Source organism: Sebastes fasciatus, chromosome 1 (genome assembly GCF_043250625.1).
Source record: "Sebastes fasciatus isolate fSebFas1 chromosome 1, fSebFas1.pri, whole genome shotgun sequence".
Lineage (NCBI taxonomy): Eukaryota > Metazoa > Chordata > Actinopteri > Perciformes > Sebastidae > Sebastes > Sebastes fasciatus.
Genome location: NC_133795.1, coordinates 24,691,752 through 24,718,482, shown reverse-complemented (window position 1 = coordinate 24,718,482; position 26,731 = coordinate 24,691,752). Strand labels below are relative to the sequence as shown.

Here is a 26,731-nt window from a genome sequence, read left to right as displayed (position 1 = left end):
TATGTGGATTACATATGAATTGATTTTGTGCCGACATCACAATTTTTTTTTTTTAATTTGTGTCTATGTACACGAATCAGTACATTACATTTCGGGACTATTTCACTAACTGCTGTGCGACTGGGCTGCATATTTACATGGATGCGTTTACACTGCAGTCAATACAGAGTACATGGCGTACAAATGACAAGGCTAAAGCAAAAACGGTGTTCTTATTGAATGCTAAATGCCTTTTAAATGATCGTGTCATTCGTGCTGCCTTTACTTTGTTTTTTGCAATTGCAAACTTCATTAATCAGGGAGTTATAAAAAGCTGATTAGCAATGAAACAAACCAAGATTGATGCTGAAAACATAAAAGAAAAAGTACAAGCCTTTTCCACAGCCTTGCAAACAAAACTCAATACCAGCACAAATTATATATGGTTAATACGCAACTCAGTGAATAGGTAATTGGATAACCAAACAATTTCCAGCAAACCACATTAAACACACTACAAACGCTCCCCTGTACACCAGAAAACAGCACATACACGGTGGAGATCGATAGCAATGGGCCCCCATGGAGAAGCATCAAAAACAGCACACCGCAAAGAGAGATCGATTGTCCCCTAGGAGTTGCATCTGAAAGCTCTTTCCTGTTATGTAGGCCTTGCTGCAGAATTCCTCCTGCCTGCAAATGCAACTGCCTAGATGGAGAGTGAAAAAGAGCAGTCTTGACAGAGCGGCGTCTGATAGCTCATCCAGTCAATCTGCGCATCACATTAACTAGTACATTGTCAGATACTCTTTCTGGCCTGAAGCATTACGGTTGAATGGGTCAAGACTGGCAACTGTAAGTCAGTGCACACTCAATGGAAAGCATGCTGAGGCAAATTGCCGAGAGGACGGTATGCAAAGAGGGCTTTGTTGTCACCCATGTTTCCTTAAGGAATGAGCATGAAACGAAATGACGAGGATAATGCTGTGATTCTCTGAGTGCCAAGGGAGGTGTGATTGGCTTTGTGCTGGCTGGTTACATTATAGTAAGTGCTGATGTAGCTCATCTCTCTGTTCTTATCCACAAAGCTTGAGTTCTGTTGTTTGCCATCCGTATTGCATTCATGGATTCAGATGCACTCAAACGCAGAGGAGAGAGCTCAGTGATGAAATAGGTAGAAAGCATGGAGATATTACGAGAACTAGAGGAAAGGCCTTTGTACGCCAAGTTCGTATTTTTCTTATGCATTTTTTACATCTGTCATCTGAAAAAGTTGTTACACACACAAACTTTGCACACTGAGTCTGTTAAGTTTTATTATTGTATTTGTTACAAAAATTTGCAGTACGAGACAAAACTGACTGAAAAAAACTGAAAAACTTAATAAAAATGTGTGCAATGGATAGCGCCAGTCCCAAACCGGGCTAATGAATGAATGACATTAGCAAGAAGCTATTGTTTAGCTGCCAAGAGCACAGTCACTACTGTTTAATCTTTATTACATCCTGTGTTTTGCAACCATCCCCAATTTCAAGCAACCATCTGCCACAATGTATCTTTAAATTCCGCTTCTCTGAATTCTTTCTTTCTTTGTTATAAATGGCTTTGCTCAGGGAGACAAATTAATTAAGTTATTTACCTTACAGTGGATCTGAGTGGTCAAACAGCTCTCTAAAAACTTTTGACATATGCAAAAAAATGCAGAAAATCAAACCTATTCTGAAAATTTGAATGTGCAGGATCTGGCGGTATCTAGTGGTGAGGTTGCAGATTGCACCAAACTGAAGCTTCTCCCGTGTACCAGTCGTGTAGAAGAACTACGGGGTCCGACACAAAAACACGAATGGCCTTCTCTGGAACCAGTTGTTGTTAGAGTACAGTAGATAGCAGAGCAAGTTTGTAGAGTATGTGTACGTGGGAAGTGAGTGGTGAAGCAAGAGAGAGAATGGCGGCAACAGGAGCAAGTAATGTTATCGACTCTGGCCCAAGCAGGAAAAGTTAACAGTTTGGTTTGTCCATTCTGGGCCACTGTAGAAGCATGGCGGTGCAACATAGCAACACAACACATCCCGCTCCCCTATGTAGATATAAACGGCTCATTCTAAGGAAACGAAAACACACCGATTCTTATTTTCAGGTGATTATACACTAAAGAAAACAAACTTATTAATATTATATTTCATTTCTGCAAATAGTTTCCCCTAATTGTTACACACTGGTCCTTTAATGATGGAGGAATGTTTGGTAGTCGGTGTGTAAATGTGCTCAACACAACCTGAGGTCGTATTTATTTTCTTACGTCAATTTGTTTTTCGCTGATTACAGAAGCTCTGCCCCATTCACTGTGCATTTATGCATTTAGGTTATGTCTTGCTTATTATTCACTACCAATTTAAGGAGAAGCACTTTACTTTATCACTAAGTAAGAATATTTATTACAGTATACACTGTAATACTTTCCTTACACCTCAAAAATTGGTGATACAATCCTGATATCTCTTCAAAATGGGATTGGAATAATTTGTGACTATAATTTGTAAATTCTCTCTTTTTCATAGGACGCCTCAGTGGACACGTTCACCTTCAGTGGAAGATTGAGAGGGAAGATATCAGAATGAACATTTCTAATTTGCAACTTTAATCAAAATAAAATTGAAATGGACTTTCTTAACACGACTTCCCACAGGGAATATTTATCAATTACTAACACCTTACTGAGCTGGAATTGCCAGTACAACAACAAGTCCATCAGATTTAAAACATTGGCATTGCTCCAATGAAATATTAAGACTGAAGAAATGATTTTGGATTATTATTGATTTAGTAATATAAACTATAGTCACAAGGCAAATTGAAGGAGAAAAGAGATTTCAATTTACTGTTTCTGTTTTATGGTTACTGCAAAGTTTCACATTTGCATATAGACATTCAGGACATGTCCATTCCGGTAAAATCACTTGTTATTTTCGTGTTTTTAACAATCTCAGGCCACTTTTGTGGTTTGTGTGTTTTCTGTTTGATTTCTTTGACAGAGATAGATGAGGGTAGAAAGAGAGCCTTTATGAGATGGGGACTACCTGATTATCTGGTAACCAAGAGAAGGTAGAAGTTGGCTTGTTTTCTGTCACTTGTGCGTTAGTTTCACATAGCTAGACCTATCCCCACAAGCGCTGTGTCATTGCAAAAGAAAGGTCTGGCTCCACACATTACCATTCTTGTATAGGGGGAAAAAACACTCAGGCTTGTTTGTATTTTTTTAAACCAATCACAATTGTCTTGGGCGGCGCTATGCAGCACTTGTGTCCTTGCAAAATAGATAGCGGAGATAGCGGAAAGGGAGGAGAATGCCTGAGAGATACATGGCCATGGCACTAGTCGTGCATATACAGGGAGTTTAAAGCTGTTGGCTTTTATCATTAAGGGTGTTAAGTGTGTTAATTTTGACAATTTGCCGAGGTAGTCAGTGAGAGAGTTGTCTGACTGGCGGTTCAGACAACCAAATCAGCATATTTTTATCCACATAGTTGTCACATTTCAGGAAAAGCAGAATGAATTGAAGAAGTGGCAGCAGGGACAGTTTGATGATATATTAACAAAAAATACTTATAGTTCAGAGTCCAAAATAAGGCTGGTAACAGAAATAAACCCAAAACAACGGAATACTGAGTAACCGGAAACACTAGGAGCAAGGCAGGTACACTGAATACAAGGAATGACGAAAGACGAACCAACAAGGCACAAAGGAACTGAGGTGGTATTAATGAATTAGTGATGGACTAACTGGGAAAGTGAGAGCAGGTGAGGTGAGTGCAGAACTGGTTAGGGACAGGTGACACTGATCAGGGCACTTCAGACAATCTCAAAGACGGGAAAACACAAAGGCAAGAAGTAAAGCAAAACGAGACACATGAGGAGGGAGCCTAAAAATTAAAACAGGAAACAAACTACAACCAAAACCCAAGACCATGACAATAGTGCTGTTTGCCTTTGTTTTTAACCTGCACCTTTCCTTTTCTTGTGCCACAAGCAGCAGTCCATGGGCTGTCAATGTTAAGGCAAAGCAAAAAGGCACTTTAAACTGCCACTTGCAAACATTGATCAGGCATATTCTCAATTTGTATTGGTCCCTTTCCAAAAAGACTCCAAATGTAAGAATGGAACAGAGCTAACATAATAAAACCTTTTTGTAATCATTTCATCATCATTAGCTAACAGATTCCTCATCTTGTATAATGCTATTGTTCCTAGAAGTGAATAAATAGTTCATAAAGTGATCAATCTGCATTTCTATGGCAACAGCTTTGGTCCAAGTTTACTTCCTGTCAGCTACTGCACAAGCAAACATTGCAACAAGAAATACAAAGACCAACTTAGAAAGCCTACGTATGTCAAGTTATAAAAGGTCTATAGGGGATGAGTTTGTGCTGGGAAGGTATACCATAGAAATGTATGTAAAGTATCAGTAAAATAAGACTTCAAATTTAGCCGTGAAGATCATTATCCATAGCACACATAACTGATTTATTTGTGAGTGGTATCATTTCATCAGGAAATAACTTGGCACCAGCAGCCACTGCAGTGACAGCAGGGCACAGGCAGGTGGAGCAGGGTCTCAGATTCGTTCTTATGGTATTATTAACAAGTCTTTGTACCTACAACGTGATAGGCTGTATGCACGTGACCCAAATATAAGTGTAAACCATTGGTTAAACCAAACCTGCGTATGCCCTTTATGTGCTACATTCATCTTTCAAAAGGAAAAATCTAAAGCATACTCCAAATAATCCTGCTCCCATGATTTGAGCTTGAATACTGAAGATCCTCCAGACTTCAAGTGTCATCAGCTACATGCAAGATCTGTCATTAGTCGTACAAGGACTAATATATGCATTGGCAATTCAATACAGAGAAAGTTACAGCTGCTTCCAGTCTTTGAAAGATTGTGAATAGCTGTCAAAGAATTAGATGAAGTCAATATGTCACTTCTGAAACTGTCTAATAATGGAAAGGCGGCATGTGAGAAGAAAAATCATCTCTTTTACTGTTACTCTATTATAGCACAATGATCACATATTTTGGTGAGGGAAAAGTATTCAAAATGAAAAAAAAGGGAAAAGCTAAAAATATAATTTTCAACAAAAATACTCTGAGTTTGTAAGAGATACAGAATATTGAGGCATTCATTTTTTGGTCGTATAAGTGGATTTGCCAGACTGCTAAGGCTTTGTACAGGAGATTTACCATTCTCAGGTGGAAATGGGAGATTATAGCGAGTAAAAATTCAGCTTTTTGCATTTCTTAGCAGTGTTGAGCTTCTGTGTTACACCATGAAAGTGGGACCGTGACCAGTTCGGAGGGAATCTTTTCTTGACTGGAAGAATGGTGTGACTGTGGCTGGAATCCACATTTCTCTCTGGTTAACGAACACGGGTTAAGCATTCAGATACAGATCCGAGTGCAGGTCAGTGCAGGTAGCATTAGGGGTGTACCAATACGACTTTTTCAGTCCTGATACCGATAGCGATACCTGGGCTTTAGGTACCGACTGAGTACCGAACCGATATCAGTGTTTAATTAATAAGCTTTATGCCTCACTGTGTGGAAGTGACTGGGATCATTCTATTATGTGTAAGGCAACACCAGGCTTGACTTAAACATTGCTTTCCTAACTTTGCAAAACAAAATGTAACAAAAATAAATTTACTGAATTGCTATATATTATCAAAATAATAAATCGTACATCAACAACTACAACAAAAAATCTTAAAAATTAACAGGAGTTACAATTCAGGTGTAAACCTTTTTAATGCAGCAACAAATTTAAAAACTAAAACAAAATGGTCAAAACTTAAACAATTCAAATTCTAATATATATGTATATAGTAGGGATGTACCATTACCAATACTGGATGGATATTGGGTCGATACCAACTCAAATAGCTGGATCGGATATCGGTGACAATGGGGCAGATCTACTCAATTCAATTATATGTTTATATGCTATATACATTATATACTGGAATTTTAATTCCTGTTTAAGTTTTGGCCAATTTGTTGCTGCATTAAAAAGGTCATGATTTTCTACCAAGTTTCTGGTGTACGATTTATTATTTTAATAATCAACAACAATTCACTAAATTTATATCTATATCTAGCTTATTAATAAACACTGTTATCAGTACTCGGTATCGTCCGATACCCAAAGACCAGGTATCGCTATCGGTATCAGGGCTGAAAAAGACGGATGCATCCCTAGTAAATAGTATATAAACATAGAACTGAAATCAATAGATCGGCCCCATTGTCACCGATACCCGATCCAGCTATATGAGTCAGTATCGGCCCGATTTCCGATCCGGTATCGGTGTCAGTGCATCCCTAGGTAGCATCCAACTGTTTCTGAAAACCCCCTTTCTTTTCTGTGTGTTCTCTCACTTCCTCTCTCCGTATGTATGTACATATATAGGCTATGTGTGCAGGTGTCTGGGTGTGTGGGGGGGTGTTATGTTCTCTGTTTGTGTGTGCATTCATGTTTCCATGTCCGTGTGCATGTAAGTGCGTACGCCATTCCATTGTGATGATGCCTACTCTCCCAAAGGGATAGTAGGATTGTCCAGATAAATCATCCTCAGCTGGGCAGCCATACCACACATGAGAAAAAAAAGAGGGAAAAAATGAGAGAAAAAAAGCACAAAGAGGTAGGAATGTACATGAGCGGAATCAGAGAATAGCAGCAGGACAAAGATGAGATGAAAGGGAACGATGAAAGTAGGATTATTACAAAAGGATGCAAAGCATTCCAGTTTTCAATGAAGTCGTAGGTGCCATGTATGGCCAGCGATTCCTTTATGTTGAACATTCAGACAGGGGCGGATCTGCAGTGGGAGGAGAGCCAGTGCAGAGGGAGCAAGAAACAAGGAGATGGGTAGACAGCTGCCAGCCGTATTTCTGAGGCCTGGGGTAAAAGAAGACAGTCCCCAGGACGCTTTAAACGTGTAATCAAGCCAACCAGAGCCAGATGACTCCTCGCTCTCTTTCTCCATCTCTTGCTCTCGCTCTGTAAAACCTGTTAATGCATACACAGTGGGGCTGTGCACTCTATGGATCATAGAGACTTGCGAGCCTCTGTATGTTCACCTCCATGATTATATGCCGGAGCACGCAGGGCTGTGCTACCTGGTGATATATGCACCACTGTGGCTGGAATAAGGACCGGCCCGGCCAGATGTTAGCTAAATCTTTAACACTGAACTCTTTATCCTGAGCAGAGTCGCTGATTAGAGTTCGCCGACGCCTCCTGTCCTCATGTAATAATGCACTGACCCCCTTTGCCTGGTCACTCCAGTCTGGCCTGGTGTGACCAGCAGCAGATGGCTGGGAATGACATTGTGTATAGCACTGAGCAGGAGTTCATCTCGGTGCAGAGGTTGTTTCATTATATAGAAAGTTTAAAGTTCACTAGTTCTGCAAAATGAATGGAGAAAAAGCATGTAACAGTACAAGCAGGGTTAAAGCTAGGGTTGGTAATCTTCTTCCAAAACATTTTTTGTTACATTTGTTATAATTCTCATTCTCAATAAATCAAATGATCAGACAAAAAAAAAAAAAAAATATGGTATCTATGGCTGTCGCAGGACTGTAATAAACCCGTCCAATCATTTCATTTGGCCCGCATGAAATGATTGGACAACCTACCTGCTTGTCTACGATATTTCCACAAGCTTATGATATGCTTATGTTCATTATGATAATTGTGGGGGAGTGGCTTTGGATGGATGCCTGAAGGGACAGACTGTCAGTGTTGCCAACTTGGCGACGTTCTTGCTTTTGAAGCTAGTGTTAATAGCTACTTGCATTGAAAAAGCCCATAGACTGTATATAGGAAGTGGACATAGTCACCGTAATATCACCCATTGTCATACTAGCCAACCTTGAGACCTCAAAAAAGTGAAGATTTCAAAACCAAAGCGGGGTTTGGGGGCTGCTCCCCCAGAAAAAAAAAATTAGTTTGAGAGACTTTGTTTCCTGTATTCTGGTGACTTTAAAAGAGTGAAAAAAATTAAAATAATAAGTACACTGCAACAGCATTTCTTATGGTAAATAGGCCTACTTTTAATTTTACTTTTGATTCTCAGGAAGGAAAACTGAATAATTTGACTTCCCCTTTGGTGTGAACTTCTGGTATAAACAAGGCTAATATTCATCAGTTTTTATTTATTCAATCATTTTTTGCCCTGCTTGAGTATTTCTTTCTCTTAGTACTCTGCATTTCTCTTGCCTTCTCTCACTCATTGAAGGTATTTCAGACACAACGCGAAAACACCACCACTGTGCTCTGAAACCCATTATTTCCAATTGTTTGCGCCATGCCACGACAGCTTTTTGCTGCGTCCAGTGCCATTGACTGCGTCCGGCAAAGCCCATCTTGGGCGCTATACGCTGTGATATGCGGCGAGCGCAGCTCAAACCATGTTGTGTCGGTCGCGAGTGTATATCTATAGTCGCGAGAAGCTCTCTTTCAACCGGGAAATTAAACTTGGTCTAGCTCTATTGCCGTCCTGGTGGAAACAACAGGAATTATACATGCTGTACAGCGCCAGAAACATGTTGAGATAATGAAAAGGAATTAAAGAGTGAAAATCGGGAGAAAAACAGGAGAAGTGTGACCCCGGGAGAAAATCGGCCACTGCCACTTTTAAACCTCGAGTTCGGCATTTTGGCCGTCACCATCTTGGTATTTGGCAGTAGCCATCTTATGTTTTTGCAACAGGAAATAACACGAGAGGTTGGAGCTAAGTACAACCAAACGCTGAATAAGACTTTTCGGCAACTAAAAAGGTTATAATTAACTTTCATGTTCTGTGTATTTTCATAACTGAAAACACACTGAAAGGGTTTAAGTTGAAAGGTGAAAACATGGACAACTGGTAGTGGTAGCAACCAGTCAATCAAAAGGTAGCCATGCCCTAAAGCATATCCTGCTTAATGGTCTATTTGACTTTAAATGGGGCCATAATTTACTTCATGCTGTATTGAAGAAGACTTGATTGAGACCAAAAACTCATGTTTACAATGTTAACTGAGGTAATAAATAAAGTGAGAAGTAGGGTCATTTTCTCAGAGACTTCTATACAATCTGACTTCTTTTTGCAACCAGAGGAGTCGCCCCCTGCTGCCTATTAGAAATAATGCAGGTTTACGACACTTCCACATTGGTTTACATTTTCAGACCCCGAGTTGCCCACTGGAAAAGAGTTGGCAACACTGGGCTGGGTTTTCTGGTTGGATAATTGTATTAATTCTAGCGTACTCTTGCTAGTTTCTTAAGATTACCAACCCTAGCTTTAAACAAGTAAGCAGTCTTGTTTTAAATTAAAACCAATTGATTTTGAGGCTCACCGGACGGTTGATTGGTACACGAGGTCTTCACGCCTGCGGTAGTCCTCCATGTGAGAGTAATTGGTATTAAACATAGCATCGTAAGTGAAGATTTTCTGCTTGATGGTCCCTCCATCTGTGACCTGTGAAGCAAAGAAGAGAGAGCATTAATAAGATGATTCCTCTAATGATGGATGGGACAGGGTCTGCCCTTTTTTGCCCCTGGAGCTCCTCCTACGCATAAACTGTTGTCCCATGGCCCGGAGTGTAGATAGCACTCCCGCTTGCAATTACCTCATTGATTCATTTGCAGCCATGATAAGCTCATCCCTTATAATGTCTAAAAGCGAGGGATTGAAAACCTGCTGACATGATAACATCAGCGAGACAGTCTCCCAGGCAGCCGGCGGTGTGTGTTCGTGCACATGGTTAAGTCTTAATGAAGACTGACACAGTGCGGTGTTATACCGTATGTGTCAAGCAGTCTGCTTTCTGCAGAGGTAATGGCTTGTGACGAGATACTGCAGAGGTAGGGGGATAGGATATTCAAAACACTGGTCTCATCTTTCTTTTTTTTTGTGCTCGGCAGATGACGGAGTAGTTCTTTCCTTTCTAATATTCACAGGAGTGTTAAAGTCACTTAGCATTTGAATGATTGTGATTTCTCCTCTCTTCAGAAGCCACAGACGAACATAAAGGAAAAAGGGTGACAGGATTTTAATGGAGCCACTAATGCTGCTTTGAAGACGGAAATTGTTGGTGGGCCAGGGATCCTTCTACCGTCTGCCAGTGAAGATGCTATCGTTCTGATCCAATCCAATCCCTTCAGTGCGGTAAACAATGTCAAAGCATTTCATGATTAGCCTGTATAATGTACACATGAAGAGACAAAGCCAAATAGTATTTATAGAAGCAAACGATTGTTCCCCGTGAATGTGGGGTAACTCACATCACCTCTCGCCTCTGGAGAAAGCTCACTGCCTCAGGCTTAGATTGCTAAGTGGTGCTGCACAGGGAGTTGACAATGCTGAAACAACCAAAAGCAGGAGCGCGGAAATAAATCACCTGTAACCAATATAGGCTTTTGGAGGCTTTTGAATATTTTTTTTTACAAATTTATAATACCAAAAGGTCAAGATGCTTGCTTGCAAGACTTGTTCTAAATCATTCCTCCACTTGAGTACATGATTTTAGACTTTCGTGACACCATTTGGCTAAGAAAGGTTTCGACACCCGTGTCAAGGACCTGAGAGTATTGTGGCCATCTGCTCGTTTTTAATGTCAGCACACACACACACAGTTCACATCACTGCTCGATGTGGACACCCGGCAATGGTGTGGCTTCGTTTTGAGCAGCTGAACAGGGAGAGGCAACGGGAAAGGGTCAGCCTCTAAAAGCAAAGTCATGTTTGAAAATTGTGCTTTCCAACCACCCACACTTGTGCCACCACTGTAGTTACAGTAATGGACCTTTTAGAAACACCACCATAGGGAGTCAAGCGACATTTCTGTCTGACACGGCTGTTCAACACCTTGTGCGACAACGATTCGACGGATCTTAAAAAAGAACACCACCCTTAACTTTCTTGATGTATGACACCTGTATGGGAAGCTGAGAGGCAGCATATTTTTACTGTATTAATAATGAGATGTCACGGAGATATAAAGTGATATACATTACAGATTAGTACAGTATGGGGCAAGCATTTATAAAGACAAATTATGCAGCAAAACTGTCAATGGCATTGGGATGGTTCATTTCCAGTTACTTGTTTCTATCTTTCTCAATTTCACACAGGAATGGCGCTTGGGCGAGCACCGGTAAGACTATAATCAAATATCTTTCCATTCTACAAAAGGATTTTCCTCCTTTCTATTTGCAATCTTCAAAACGCATCTGCTTATGTCCCTGTCAGTCTCAGAGTAATTTGCTACCACTAAGCATAAACAACTGAAGTCAGACAACAAGTCAAATAATTTTTTACTGATGCTCATTATTTCCTTGCTTGTTTGTTTTGAGGAGCCCGAAGTCTTTCACTAGAACAGCCACTTCAAGTCAAATTTAGTTTTAGGTTTATTCATCATGCAGATGTGAGCAGCTGTTGCAATTCTTTCTTTCACATTTGGCATCTGCATACTAGGATTTTATACAAAAGAGAACCACAAACTAGGGTACTCAAAAATCACTGCAAAAGCTTTGCAAAAGCTGCATTTCTTTGCAACTGGATAGCCAACATTGCATGTTGCACGTGTATGCGCATGCACATGTGTTGTTGCCATTCTGCAAATCAACAGTAGGCTTCCAGCCGACCTCAAGCAGCCATTGAAGTGTTCAGCCCTCAGGCAACAGTGGCTGGGAACAACTGACTGTTTGACTCTACACAAGGCACTGACAACATTTCAGCTTGTTAGCAGGTAACAGTAACATTTCTGCTCACCTTGTTAACACATCTCATCAACATGCTGGCTAATACATTTAATAATACACATATATGTTGTCTAGTAATTAGTCATAAGTCGCATGCAAAAATGGCATTGGGCTAGTTTGTTAAATTAGCCTGCGGCCGTGAGTTACCTAACAATGCAAAAAAAGGAGAAAAAAAAAGCCAGGCAGATACAAATAGGTATTAAAGGAACACCGTGTAACATTTAGGGGGATTTATTGGAAGAAATGGAAAATAATATTAATAAGTATGTTTTCCTTAATGTATAATCACCTGGAAATAAGAACTGTTGTGTTACTGTTACCTAAAGGCTGTTACACACCGGCAGCGTTTTTTTTTCATGCGATTAAAGCTGCAGTGGGTTAAAAAAAGTTATTTTTATAAAACAGTCACGGTTGAGTTGCACCTATATTTTATGAAACAACAACACAAAGGTTCTGTAGTGTGAACCAAGATGGCAAACTTTATTACTCCTTTCAACCTTGACAAAGGCAACATACACCAAATCCACTCCTTCCGCTTTTACCTTTCACAATAAAAGCCCAAGACATATAATGTTTGCAGGCAAGTATTTCACACTTTTGCATCGTCACCCCCCGTTGTGATGAATACATATGGATGTATACTGTAGATATAGATGGCCTTTAGAATGAGCCATTTATATCTACATATTCATACATCCTGTTCTGGGAGCCGCCGCCATGTTTCTACAGTAGCCCAGAACTGACAAATCAAAAACGTTTGTGTTTTCAAGTTTTTGCGTCGGCCACCGTTGTTTTCCTACACACTTGGCACATGGGATAATTTTCAGTTGATTGCAATCTGCAACCTCACCACTAGATGCTGCCAAATCCTACACACTGCTCCTTTAAATACTGTATATGGGCAACAGATTGCGCCAGGGATGTCATATTTTTGTAGGCCAACCAGGATGTTAGCATCGTCCTGGGTTCCCTCGACAAAATGCCAATGGGATTTTATCATTTGGTTTTGGATTATTGCAGAAAAATAATCTTTGTGGCAAACACATGTTTATGATACCTACATGTTTTCTTCTGCAAGATAAGATTTATTGATGTATTTTATGTCGAAGAACAAAACGTTAAAATCCCTTCAGCTTGTGTTAATCACAGACCTTATTTCAGGCATCAAAATAAAAACCCATTCAAAAAATCCATTGACATCCAGACGAGGGAACCAGACATGCTAAAATGCTAATTAATTTCCAAGTTTTAGGACTCAATCCTATTATTTAATATACCTTCATAAAAGTGCCAGTATTGGTTCCTCTGAGATTTGCACTACAACTGCATCACTTCTGTTGGAGCTACTGGGTTGGCTCTAACACGATGGCCTCAAGGTAGTTGTTCAGAGTCCTCACGTGGGTGTTGGTCAGTTCTAACATGAAAGACCTTTCATGAGACTGGCCTGCTGTAGGAGTTTGTGAGCTAAGTTTGACCAAATCCAACCATGGCAGCTCACTATGGCAGCTTTTCTATAATTGTAGCAGACACCTTAGCAGAGTAGATGTTCCTTTTTTCTTTGGAAAAACACAACAACTGATGCAGTACTCACTGTACGCTGTAGGTAATTTAAAAAAAAGATCATTTTATTCACAGTCAATTAAACCATTTCACAATGGCAGTAATAGAACTAGGTAGTTAGTGCGAGCAGCAATAACCTTAGCTAGCGGAGCTGAAAACGACAAAGAATCCCACAGCCGGAAACTCAAACATCATTACCACAAACCAGGAAGAAAAAAAACATCAGAGTGTCTAATTGCAAAGTGATCTCCTGAACGTGTTCTGGGAAAAAAAACACCACATCAATGAAAAAGAACTGAAAAAGATGCAAGAGCTTGTGGATTATCTGTTCAAAAGGGATTGGATATTTGTAGTGTTTTTAGAATTTAAGTAGTTTAATCATTAGCTCAGATCAAATGCAGACTACATGTGCCATTCACATTATCAGTATTTGACAGTCATTTATTTACCTTCTAACCAATTGAGTGCTAAGTCCTAAAACCCAGAAATTAGTTAGCATTTGAACACTTCCACCTCCAGACGTGGTTCCCACGTCTGGAGGTGAATGGGTTTTTAGTTTGATGAAATAAGGTCTGTGGTTAACACAAGTTTAAGAGATTTTAACGTTTTGTTCTACGATATAAAACATGTCAGTAAATACCCAGCTTGTGAATTTTGAAGCTTTTACATGTCTTAAAAAAGTATACTCATGTGACTGTGGTGTAGTTCGTTTATAGCCTAACGTTAGCTTTTTACAGATGGTGATTGCATTTACACTTCAAAAATCATTAAAGTGGTGTTCATTTAAGAAGATTATCTTGCCGAACAAAACATGTAAGTATCATAATCGTGTGTTTGCCACAGAGCTTATTTTTTGCAATAATACAAAACCAAATGGGAAAATCCCATTGGCTTTTTATCGAGGGAACCCAAGGCGATGCTAACTTCCTGGTTGGCCTACAAAAATGCATCATCCCTGGAGCACTCTATTGCTATTATGGCATAAAGAAAAAAAAGACATGACTGCGCTTATTTGCACAGATGAGCAAGTGCATCTACTTTAAGCTACAGTTTACAAATCCCCTGCAAGGAAGCTCACTTCCCCTCTATCCAAACACTTTGCAGTTGACTTATAGAGTTACAAAGCCTCATAAACAGATGCAAAAATGCTCTGCTGGCTCTGAAGTACTGAAGTGAGTTGGAGACATTTTCTAGCTGTCTCCTCTTTCACAGTCCACCTAATACAACAAGCATCACAATTGCTTCCATCCTCTCCCTGAAAAAAAAAAACCTGCTGGATAATGCAGGTGTCAGATTTCTGGTTGTCTGGAAGCCATAAGGACCCGAGGGGAGATCTCTGCCTCAGAGAGGTCATCTCTGTGGCACCCTCTCTTTATCTATCCCTCCTTAATGATTTCACCTCTTAATTAAGACTGACCCGTGAAAACCCCCGTGTAATAAATCTGAAAGAATCTGCACATCAGTGGGTGTCTCCCTACTCCCATAAGGGGACCTGTTTGTGGTATAAATGACTGACTATGGAAGGAACAGAAAAGAGAAAGAGTGGGAGGGGAAAAAAGAGAGCCAAACTGTGCCAAAACGGCTGTACAAGAGGGAGGGCAAGACTAGAGGGAGATGAATACTCTTTGATTGCAGGAAAGCACCGTTGGGGGAAGCAAAGCTTTGCTACAACTGCTTTGTTGAATTCGGTCCATGCAATGAATACGAGGCACAGAGGCACCAACCCTCCCCAACACTCGGCCATCTGGAGATATGAAAAAGACAGGCATGGGTGGTGGGGAGCGAGCTAGCCCTCCCTCGTCTGCATTATGGCAGATAGTGGATACTGGCTGAAGGAATAGCCAGCAGGCTAAAGAGGAGTCCACGACAGGTAGCTGACAATGAGGTGAATTTGAAGGTGCTCAAAACAGGATCCTGCTTCTCTCAAGATGCGATAATGCCAAGGTCTTTCCAGACGGATTGGGGGCCCTGTACCCTTACTAGCCAGCCAGCTGAGCTGACTCTCTAATGATGCTGCCTATTATTGAGGTCAGATTAGGACTGGGTCTCAGGGGTTAACCAAAGCCCTCCTCCCTCCGCCTGTCTGGGGTGGGCCTATTTATAGGCTGCAGCTGCATCAGCAGCCACTGGAGGAAATTCAGCTAACACACTGCAGGCCAACTGTGAGAGATTCAACCTGAATCCTGCTTCATAATTCCAGGCAGCAGTCGGAGAATCACCACAGCAAGTCTTTTTATAGTATTTTTTCAAGCTGGTTGGGAAAAGACGAAATATGAAATGCATGGCGTTTCTAAAGATATTCTAATCTCCGTGTACAAAGATATGGAAGACCACATGGAGTTAATGATATGCAAAGATAGGGTTGAGTAATAACAGTATGTTCTTCACGCGGCGTCTTATAAGTATGATAATGGGGTTTAAAGAAGCATCCATTAATATTTTACTACCAATTTCTTTGTGATCTGAATCTACAAGTCTAACACTTCTATAAGACGAACAGCAGCGTGGCTCTCAAATAATATCCTAATGAGATTTATTCCCATTCAGTCCCTCATTTAAAGACTTAGACAAGCAGCAACAAAAGGAGATGATCAGAGCATTGTCGTGAACCGGCTTGGCACTTTCCTTCATATCCGTGCTAATTTGCCTAATATTATTATCACACAAAGTGTCTTTTTGAAACAGGGCAGAAGCATTGGGAGGCATTGTCTCACTTGTAAAATTGGTATAATTGCTGTATGCAAGAACAAAATGAATACAAAATCCAGACGTCACGTCTCGGAGTAGGACAGAGGGCGCAAGACCTTTTGTTCATACTTGAAATTGAGTTACATTTACTTTTAATGTCTATTTTTGTTCTGATAATGAAGTGTTAGAAATAGGGCTGTCACAGTCAATGCGATAATTTGATTTCTATAACACATTAACGCAACTTGCGTTAACCCTAATTTTTAGGGTGTCGCTGGCTCAGTTTTAAAGCTGTAGTGATACTGGTATCATATGAAACTAGAAAAACCTAAAGAATCCATTGTCATAGTAGCTTGTTGCGAAGGAGGCTAAATAACGCTCCAAACTTGCACACAATTTTGGCGAGGAAAAACTGGCATGGCCAGTTTCAAAGGGGTCCCTTGACCTCTGACCTCAAGATATGTGAATGAAAATGGGTTATTTGGGTACCCACGAGTCTCCCCTTTACAGATATTATATTTATGGACAATGCATGAAGCAAGCATATTTGCCCACTCCCATATTGATACGAGTATTAAATACTTGACAAATCTCCCTTTAAGGTACATTTTGAAAAGATACAAAATTTGTGATTAATCGCAATTAACTATGGACAATCAGGTGATTAATCGCGATTAAATATTTGAATCGATTGACAGCCCTAGTTATAACAATGATTATGTTATATATGTTTAGCTTATCATTTCTGATGTTAGATCTAGTTTATGAATTTTAAGGACTACAAGGTCCTGACAAGTCCTTAGAATTTGTAAACTAGATCTAACATGCTTATCCTATAAACAATAAAACATGTTCAATATCTTGACAAAATGTACATAATGGTAGAATAAAATATAAGCAAAGAAAACATAAAATATTTATAATATAAATACAAAGACGACTGACATTAAATGGTAAAGCACAGGGCCTTTCCATTCCATTAAATTCAGAGTAACAACAAGCTTTCCCTGAGCCTTTGAGCTACTGTAACAAACAGGCAGACAACAGCACTGCATCCTGGGAGATATGCAGTATGTCAGGTAAGGGAGTGCTAAGATACAACAATAATGCACCATGCCCTAGTGAGGTGAGAGATGAAATTCGCTGTCATTGCTTTTATGGAGCACAAAGCATTATATACTGGGGACAATACAGAAGAAAGTGTTGCAAAGTGCTGTACCTAAAAAAGTGTAATAAACCAAACAAAATACGATGCAGCAGGATAGAAGTGCATCGTGTATTAACTTTATTAGTCTGCAGCACTTAGAGCTGCCAAGTGTAACTAGGGGGAACGCTGAGGTGTTGATATGGCGTGTCTGCTGACTGAGGAGGTCCAGAAGTGATGGCTGTATCTGTGGATGTGCTGTGTAGTGTTGATCTTCATTCAGTAAGCAGATCCAGCAGCATTGGTGGCCCTGCCTCTTAACCTGTGCGTTCACAGCTCTGCCTGCTGTGCTCCCCTACTGGCTGCTGAGTGACAGAGGACTTGGTTAAAGGGATTTCATGCTTCAAATGACAGGCTCCTCTCCTCCCTCTGTCTGTCACTACTCTCAGTGGGGAACCGCAGCTAATTCAGGCTGCTAGCAAACATGTGCAGTACCTTTGATGCTCAGATTTACTCATCATACTAATTCAAACAGATGATGAATATGCAGGAGAAGTGAGTTTAGCGATACTTTTACGGGGAAATTGGTTCAAAATTTGACAGGAATTCAACAGGATTTAGCCAACTTAAAAACTCTCTGCTTTGTACATTTCTGCAAACCACAGAATACGTTGAATGGCGACGTTTCTGAACTAAAAAATGTGTTTAATAAATACGTTTCAGCCTTGTCTCGCGTTTGCAGAAACGCACAATGCCACATGGTTAACGTATTGGTTAGGCTCAGGCATCAAAACTACTTGGTTAAGGTTTGAAAAACGATCATGGTTTGTGTTGAAATAATAACGTAACAACAAGGGCTGTCAAAGTTAACGTGTTAACGCAAATTTGTTTTAACGCCACTAATTTCTTTAACGCATTAACGCAAGTTGTAGCAGCCTCAGTTTTAAAGCTAGAGTGAAGATAATGCATCATATGAAACTAGCAAAACCTGAGGAATCCATTGGGACCAACCCTGTCATAGTAGCTTGTCGCAAAGGAGGCTAAATAACACTCCAAACGTACACTAAATTTTGGTGATGAAAAACCAGCATGGCCATTTTCAAAAGGGTCCATTGACCTCTGACCTCAAGATATGTGAATGAAAATGGGTTCTATGGGTACCCACAAGTCTCCCCTTTACAGACATGCCCAATTTATGATAATCACATGCAGTTTGGGGCAAGACATAGTCAAGTCTTAATTAATTTCCAGTAATACATGTTTACAAACATTTGCATAAAGCAAGCATATTAATCCACTCCCATGTTGATAAGAGTATTAAATAAAGTACTTGACAAATCTCCCTTTAAGGTACATTTTAGAAATCAAAATATTTATTCAGTTTTTGTCAATATAATGTTAAAAAGTATCCATTAATATGACAATTTTAGGTTCAGGTGTCTATGTTGTGGTATTCAGCATGACACGCTTTCAATACCATCATTGTCTATATGCACACGCAAGATACAGAGGGACAGCGTCATAACAGTAGACATTTTATCTGGTCGTCATTGGTGTCACATGCTCCTGCTCTGCTGTCAGGCATTTTCATTCCAATATTCCAGAGTACAAAGAGGTTGTGATTGGCTGCTGCTGCTGGAACCGCCAGATTACATACCAGGATTAGAGCTTGGCTTCATGAAAACTGTGCCACCAACAGGAACAGACCAGCTGCACCCTGGAGGTAGCAGGGTGAGGGTCAGGCACAGCCGGGGTATAAATTCAGGCAGTTAAGCGTTATGCAAGCGTGTTATCTAAAGCCATCTGAGACAAGGCCATCCAGAGATGGTTATTATGGCTGTCATTCTGATGAAGACAGGCTGTCGGTGGACTGGCAGTGAGGAGTTGATGAGATCAAAGCAGGTCAGTCTTGTTGGAGACTGCTGATCTACAGTATACAGGTTATTAAACTGTATAGTTACTATATATAGTAAGGCCTGGGCTCACAACAGTGAAAGGAAAATATGGAGAAGGCTCATTCTTTCTGAATGAAACTGAAGTGGTGCTAGAGTTTAGAAAAATGCATGTTTGACTGGCATGCCTCCCGCTCATATTCCAAGAGTGGTTTGGAAAATCAGGGCAAGGAATCACTCATCTACCTCAACAATTACAATTGAGATGCTTAAGCAAAGCTCTTCTAACCAAATTGCTCAGTGAAGCTGATTAGCTAACAATAGAAAACAGTTCTCTCTGTAAAAGCTAACCATTTCTGAATGCTAACGATGGCACCACTGAAAGTGGCATGCACAGAAAAATGCCCCCTGCTGATAAATTAAGAGGAAGCTTTTTTGCTACGACTCAATGACAACTACGGGTGTAGAAGAAGGGCATTTACTATTTATTTTCATTATAAGGCAGGAAAATCGCAAAAACACCACAAACAAAAGAAAAAAAAGATAACACACATGCGCCCGCGATCAAACAGCACAGCATCGAAACTGAATAAAGCATCCAATTATTGTGAGCTTTAAAGGCAGAAGTACAAGGTACACGGATTGCATAACTTCAGCAATTAGCAGCACGTTATGTAATACAGTGACTCAACTACATATCACAGATTTCCATCCAGGACGGCCAGGTAATGAGATGCAGCACCAAGGGAAGAACATCATTGCGGGCACTTGTCCTTAATCAGTTTGATCAATGTGTATTAAGTGACTCCACATTCCCACCTTCCTTTGACAATGTCTTTTTCAGACAGTTGGCAGGCTAGTACTGGACACAGAAGGAGAAGTGAAGAGAAACTTGAAGTTGCATTGATGAGAAAAAAAAATACAATAGAATGGAGCCACTGACAATTTCTACACTTTTTAATAAATAAAACCTATACTTTATTAATCTACTTTGACACTGACATCTAATAGATACAGACAATGATGTTCATTTTTTTAAATAATTAAGGCAATATAATCCCACTTTCTTCAGCTGTTAGAACGTACTGTATGTTCTGGTCATAATCTTGAATGCACGGTATGTTTTCCGTGGTTTTGCAAGGATTGCTTTGTATTGCCAACTTGTGGTTAACATTTATATAAATAGTTGAACAATGATCTTTTGGTGTTGTAAATATTTCTAACATTTCACATCTTAACAACCCCCTTTGTTTTTTTTCTCCCATTCATCATCATGAATACCAAGTTTGAATGTTATCAGTCCAATAAATGGGCATTATCAATCGTTATCAGCCTCATAGATGTAGGTTTGCTTTCATTGTCAGCCATTTAATGAGCTGATAACATTCAAAATGGGTGCACCGAGTCACCTTAAATAAATGCACAAAACGTTTTTTTTTGTGAAAATGGTGCACCACTGTCAACAGGCACCTAAATACATATTAAACGCAATTCAGTCAGAGTTTATGGTATCTAATGCAATGCATGTGCCTCTCTGCTTGTATGACTATACATATTTTATTCTATTTTACATGTTTTCTGTTTCATTCGTTCCACCACTATCTGAGCTGCTGTTTTTGCTGTCTGGATAACTGTTTAGCCCATCTGACCTCCAGGCTACTGCAGCCTTACTTCACCCTGAGCCACTTTGTCCCCATTACTGTACATGCATGTTGCTTGATATGCAAATTACAAAATTCAAACAAATGAGGATGACTGGCGCTCAACACTGATAAAGTATTGTGCCAAGTCCATATAAACACGAAACACAAGCTGCGTGGCAGCATGCAATTAAGTGGCTGCATACGTGACGCTAAATGTGGGGATGATGCTAGAATGCAGATAATAGAAGTGAAGTGAGTAACACTGTCCTCTGTCTTAACAACTTACATTGAAAGGAAGCTGTGCAACACATAATTATTGAGTGGAACTTGTCAGTGGTCATCAGTAACTCTAGCAGCGACTAATACATGGTGATGGTGTATGCATGTAACTGTCTTTGCCACATATCCCCCAGGCGATTTTTACATGTCAGTGTGTTATAGGTCGACAAGCTGGATATGATGTTATGAGCAATCTGTTAACCCTCTGAGACCCCTGACCGACTTTCTTCTTTTTCTTTCAGAGGCTGTAGCAGGTTCAGTTTAAGTGCTAGTGAAGGTACATATAAATTGTGAAACTAGAAAAACCTAAGGAATTCATTGGTACCTGCCATGTCATGCTAGGTTGTCGGGAAGGAGGCTAAATAACGCTACAAATTTAGGCTACATTTTGGCGAGGGAAAACTGGCATGGCCATTTTCAAAGGGGTCCCTTGACCACTGACCTCAAAATATGTGAATGAAAATGGATTCTCTGGGTACCCACAAGTCTCCCCTTTACAGACACGCCCACTTTATGATAATCACATGCAGTTTGGGGCAAAAACAATGCAGTTTTTTTAATGCACTATGAATGTATTAATTTTGCCTATTCTAAAACAGTGTATATGAATATGTCTGCATACTGGGCTCCCGAAACAGTCTTGGAATTACATAGATTGGGTATCACTGTAAAGCTGAGACTCTTGTGGATCCAATTAGCTCAACTGTATTCATGTGTGATGAGTTAGTTAGTCCCCATAGTAGCCATTTCATTGTAGTGAGACCATTTTTTAAAATTTGATGTCACTGTATAAAATGACCTGTGGTGACCTCTAGGATAATCACAGCCTCGTGAAACTTTACAGCGACACACTAGAGACCTAGAGCATTCAGAGGATATATGGCTTTCCTTGGTATTTTGACAATAAGGGGGTCTCTGAGTAGTTTCCAGAAAAAGTGCTTGAAGTGCTGAATCGCCGCAAAAGAGAGAGAGACAAAATAGAGCATGGGAATGACCATCATATACTTCTATAATAATGTTCTAAACTAAACTCACTTTACAATTTATTTTATTAATTATTTGATTATTAATTCATGTTTATTTCTGATTTATGACTAGAACAACATCTTCATGTTCCCAGCTTTCAGATGACCACTTCTATGTGACATATACTGTTGACCTGCTATCTCCCCCTAAAGACCCCCTGACCCCCCTACAAAGACAAAAATGGGTCTATTGTGGGTCTCAGAGGGTTAAAATCGCAAAACAATAAATATGCCACCACAAATGTGACTGGTTACCAGCTTGTTAAAGGAGATGATAGAGGAACAGTGGTAAATAATTGTTTTACTATCTAACTAATGACAAAGTTTTGTTCACCAAACCTATGTCCGACAACAATTTTGCCATTGTCTTCTTTGCATCACAGATGGCTTTTTGCTCACAAGGGCACACAAGTTAGAAACAGATGGTCTTAAAAGACATCAGGGCCACCGTGGACATAACGAGACTGCATATGTTTGCAGCTTCACAGTTCTCTCCACCCCCCCATCCCCCTTTTTTATTCCTTATCCTCCAGATTACTGTAGCCACCATCTGCATCTGCTGGTTGATGGATATATAGGGGGTGTTATTCAACGCATAAATCATAAAGCAGGTCGTGAGCACAGCACACAACAGAATGCTGAATTTGGCAGAATGCTAAAATAGACAAAAGGTTTTTGTTTTCGTCATACTTTTTATGAGTGAGCTTATTATGATAAAGCATTTTCTGTCTTCATACTGTGAGAAAATTTATCACTGGTACAGTCGTCTGACAGAAATTGGTTGAAAGCAGAAATTCACATAGGGATTACTGCAGGAAAAATTTAAAAGGTTAAAGCCAACTGAATGATTGATTTCACCTACAAAAACACCACACAGTTAATGTCAGTGCTGTTTACTGTATGGAAAAGCATTCGGGAAATTTAGTTTTACTTCATATATGTTCTCATGTTTTCATCAATGGGGGATTAATGTACGTATTTGAACCAAATTTTTCCTGCGTTTCATGCAAATCCACAGAATATGTCTTCGGGTGGGTCGAAACATTTATCTGTCTGTACAGCGTACAGCAAAGGGCTCATTTCATGCTTAAATACAAATTTCTAATCCTTAATGTGGCATGGGCCCCTTTTTCCATTTTTAATAAGACATGCTTGAGTTAAATTGAGGAAGCAGACAGTGGCTCATATTATTTACTCCTAATGCTTGTTTCCAGGGTGACTTTGTCTCCTCATTCAACTGAGCTAAGTACTGAGGAACAAAAATTCTAATTTAATATCAAATCCCTCTATTTTTCTCATTTAGTCTACACGACTAATCTCATGTTCCACCGCTTTATCTTTTTGTCTTGATGTGTCTACAGCACAGGCGGGATTTGACGGTACCCTGATACCTTTATTGTACTCTGACTCTAAATTTATAACCTAACTTAAACATAACACTCAGGGGGCATTATGACACACCATTAATTAAGCACCAAAGCACCGTTAACACTGGTGCATTGTGAGTACAAAACTTCTTGCCAAACATCTGTTGTATTGCCGCCAGTGACTCATGTTGATTTATTATATTTCAAACGGCTAATATTTAATTCAAGTGAAAACATTCTCTTTTTAGTTCATCTGTGATACATTTACAACTTTTAATTCTTCCAGTTTATGTCCACTTTAGTAGAGCGCCAAAACCCTTTTTCCCCAAACACCTTACTTGGAGATTGGAGCTGTCCGCTTGACAAATGTTGACCTGATGATTCACAAATCAGGTGCTACATAGCAACACTGGCAGTGAGTAGAAGGCAGTGATAGCACAGACAAAATACCAGAGATAATGCTTTTACAGTGAGCCAAATCCAAATAACGAAAACATTAGCAAAAGGGGCACGTTGGTAATTTACTCCTTCATTAAAATTATCAAAAAACATTTGTTTACCTCACCGTGACAAAGTTATGTTTCAATGAAATCTCATACCGATGGTGCGTTTCATATGATACAGCTGCATTTTAGTTAGTGCAAGGATGTCATTAGGGATTGGTAGACATATCCTGCTATGCAAAACAATGGCATGCTGATTAGAGGAAAAAGATAATCCAATCTTAACATTACCTCAACGTAAACAAAAGGTCAAATGGGAGAGTAGTGCAGGAAATTATACTTAATGTGTCTATTAGCAGGGACATCATGCATTCACAGCAGAGGCCAATTATTTGTTGAAGAGCTGTAAATGAATCTGTGCTACATCGATTTGTAACCCCCATCACACACCGAGCACACACACACACACACACACATTCATGCCTATAGTACTAACAGTGGACTATCACGCTACTCCAACCAAGTGAGGACCTCTACACAATACACCCTATATTTAAAAAAAATATTATAGCTACAGTGGAAACCACTTATAGTGATCAAGGTTACAGTGATCAACCGCTTATATGGATCAAAAAGCATGGAATAGAATTATTCCTATACAAATGCTGTTTAAATAATTTGCTTGTAATGATCAAGTAGTGCACTTATAGTGTTTATTTTGGGCATTTTCATTCATGAAAACATATGGAGAAACATTTTAAAACTATGTTAGACAAACGTTAATTGAATTTTAGTTTTGTTTTTAACTTTACTCCCTTGATTCTTTTTGCCTTGCGGACCGGCCTTGTTAACTAATGCTCTGTCACGTAATGCTCCCAAAGTGAAACTTTGCATGATCCTCAACCAGCTCTGCAGCACACATGCAGCCCGACGCACGTCTCCCGCCATGCCGCGACCGGATGCACGAGTGAGGAGCCGCGGAATAGGGGCGCCGTTCTGCATGCGCGCTCGCGCTACAGAGCCGGCCAAAAACAGGAATTTATCACCCTTGGTGAGGGAAGAGGCGGAAGAATTGGCAGCGGGCCAGAAAATAGCGAAGCTGTCCGTTTCATAACTTTGTATTTATGAAATAACTATACAAATGTCAATTAGATGGTAATCTGCATGAGAAATGATCCACAACAACAAAAAATCAGTTATAATAATCATCTGCTTATAATGATCAATTTGACATGGGCAGATGTGATCACAATAAGCGGTTTCCACTGTATTATATTTAGTTTAGATTAGTATTTTTTCATACAAATTATCCATTTTGCTTATTTCTTTTTTATTCATCCATGCTGGCATGTGACTGTCACTCCATGCTATTTGTATTGTTATGTACAAGCCAACAGTGGACCTCTGTCATTTTATACAAGTGTGGACATTTTTTTTTTATGTAATGCAAGTCAACAAATAAAATGTATTCCTATAAATATACATTGAGGACGCAAGTGCATTGTAAAATTGAATGAAATACAGTGCTTGTAAAACCGGTTAACGGAATTTCTTTGGGCGGAACCATTTTAAAGGTCTGGTAAAAGCCTGAAAATAAATAATTGTTGATGATTCAAAAATGTTGTTGCTGACCATTTTATTCCTATTTTGATCCTGTTTTTTTTTGTTGTTGTTTTTTTTACATTTTAAAGTACTTATTACTCCCTTGCCTTCTGGGTAGCACTTCATTTTTATACAGTGTCAAGCTTGAAAATGGTTAAGCCATAGACTAAAACTGAGCCCTTCTATTTTGTTACAAAAACTTAATATCAAATCAAGTTTAAAGAATAATTAATACATTATTTAGTTCACAGTAATATTATTTAGTTCACAGTAATATTATTTAGTTCAGAGTAATATTTTATCATAAGTATTATTTATTTTGCTTATTTCTTCTTTTCAAACATGTTGGAGTTTTAATGTCTCTTGATACTTTCCAAAAGGGAACTTGTAAGATTATCTACCAGCCAAAAGTGGACTCCTGTCGTTCCATATAGTACAAGTGTGGACCTTTTTTTCTGTAATATGCATCAACAAAGAAATTGTAAAGGTCTAGTCAAAGACTGATGTCTAATCAGTTTGTAGCGATAAATTAAAACGGAAAAGAAAGGATCTTACTGCTGACTATATTAATTCATCCTGGTTGTTTTTCTGTTTTCCTCCAAAATTCTAAAATACGTATTACTCTCCTGTGTAGCCCTTCACAGTCTAGCGCTTGAAAGGTAAGATATCCACTAAAGCTGAGCCTTTATATTTTGTTACAACAACATTTTAACAAATCATGTTTCAAGAGACTGGCTTCTTCACTATGTAGCCTGTTTAATAGTCCTTCTTCAGTCTGAAGTGTTACAAATGGTGTGCATGAGTGAGTTGTTAAAATCCCTGCTCCAGCCAGCAGGAGTAGTGCTGAGCATGGACTTAAACACTGACACACCTGCAAGTCCCCTCTTGACTAAAGTAAAAAAAAAAAAAAATCACCAGAGGGTTTTAGACATGATTTTAGCATAATTTAAAGCATGACCAACAGGGGACTTCCAAAATGTCCCCTGTTGGCTAAGGAGTCCTCTGTTGGTGAATGTATAAGAATGACAAAGTCCTCTGTTGGATAGGAAGGTTGGTGCACACACACACACACACACACACACAAACACACACACGCATGCATACTAACATACACACACTCACTCACAGCCTGAGATAAATATCCCTCCAGCCATTTAAATTAAGAGTTGTTGCTCATCATCAAAATATTATTAGCAGTAATAATTAGAATATAAAATGATTCCCCTCTGGGAATGTTGACACCAGCTCTGTTGACATAAAAGGGTCTCCGATGATAACCGTTCATTTTCCCATGCAGCACATT

At 39.5% G+C, this 26,731-nt stretch overlaps 1 protein-coding gene across 4 annotated transcripts in view; it reads right to left on the bottom strand.

Annotated features, from left to right (window-relative positions):
• Window positions 1-26,731, bottom strand: part of igsf21a (immunoglobin superfamily, member 21a) — a 238,025-nt gene that overhangs the window by 95,608 nt on the left and 115,686 nt on the right. For all 4 annotated transcript variants that reach the window (XR_012594339.1, XM_074639254.1, XM_074639277.1 and 1 more), the window contains exon 3: window positions 9,379-9,500. Coding sequence is in view for 3 of the 4 variants with exons in the window: in XM_074639254.1 (XP_074495355.1) it covers window positions 9,379-9,500 (122 nt within the window). In the remaining variant the exon portion in view is untranslated. The remainder of the gene's footprint in view (window positions 1-9,378; window positions 9,501-26,731) is intronic.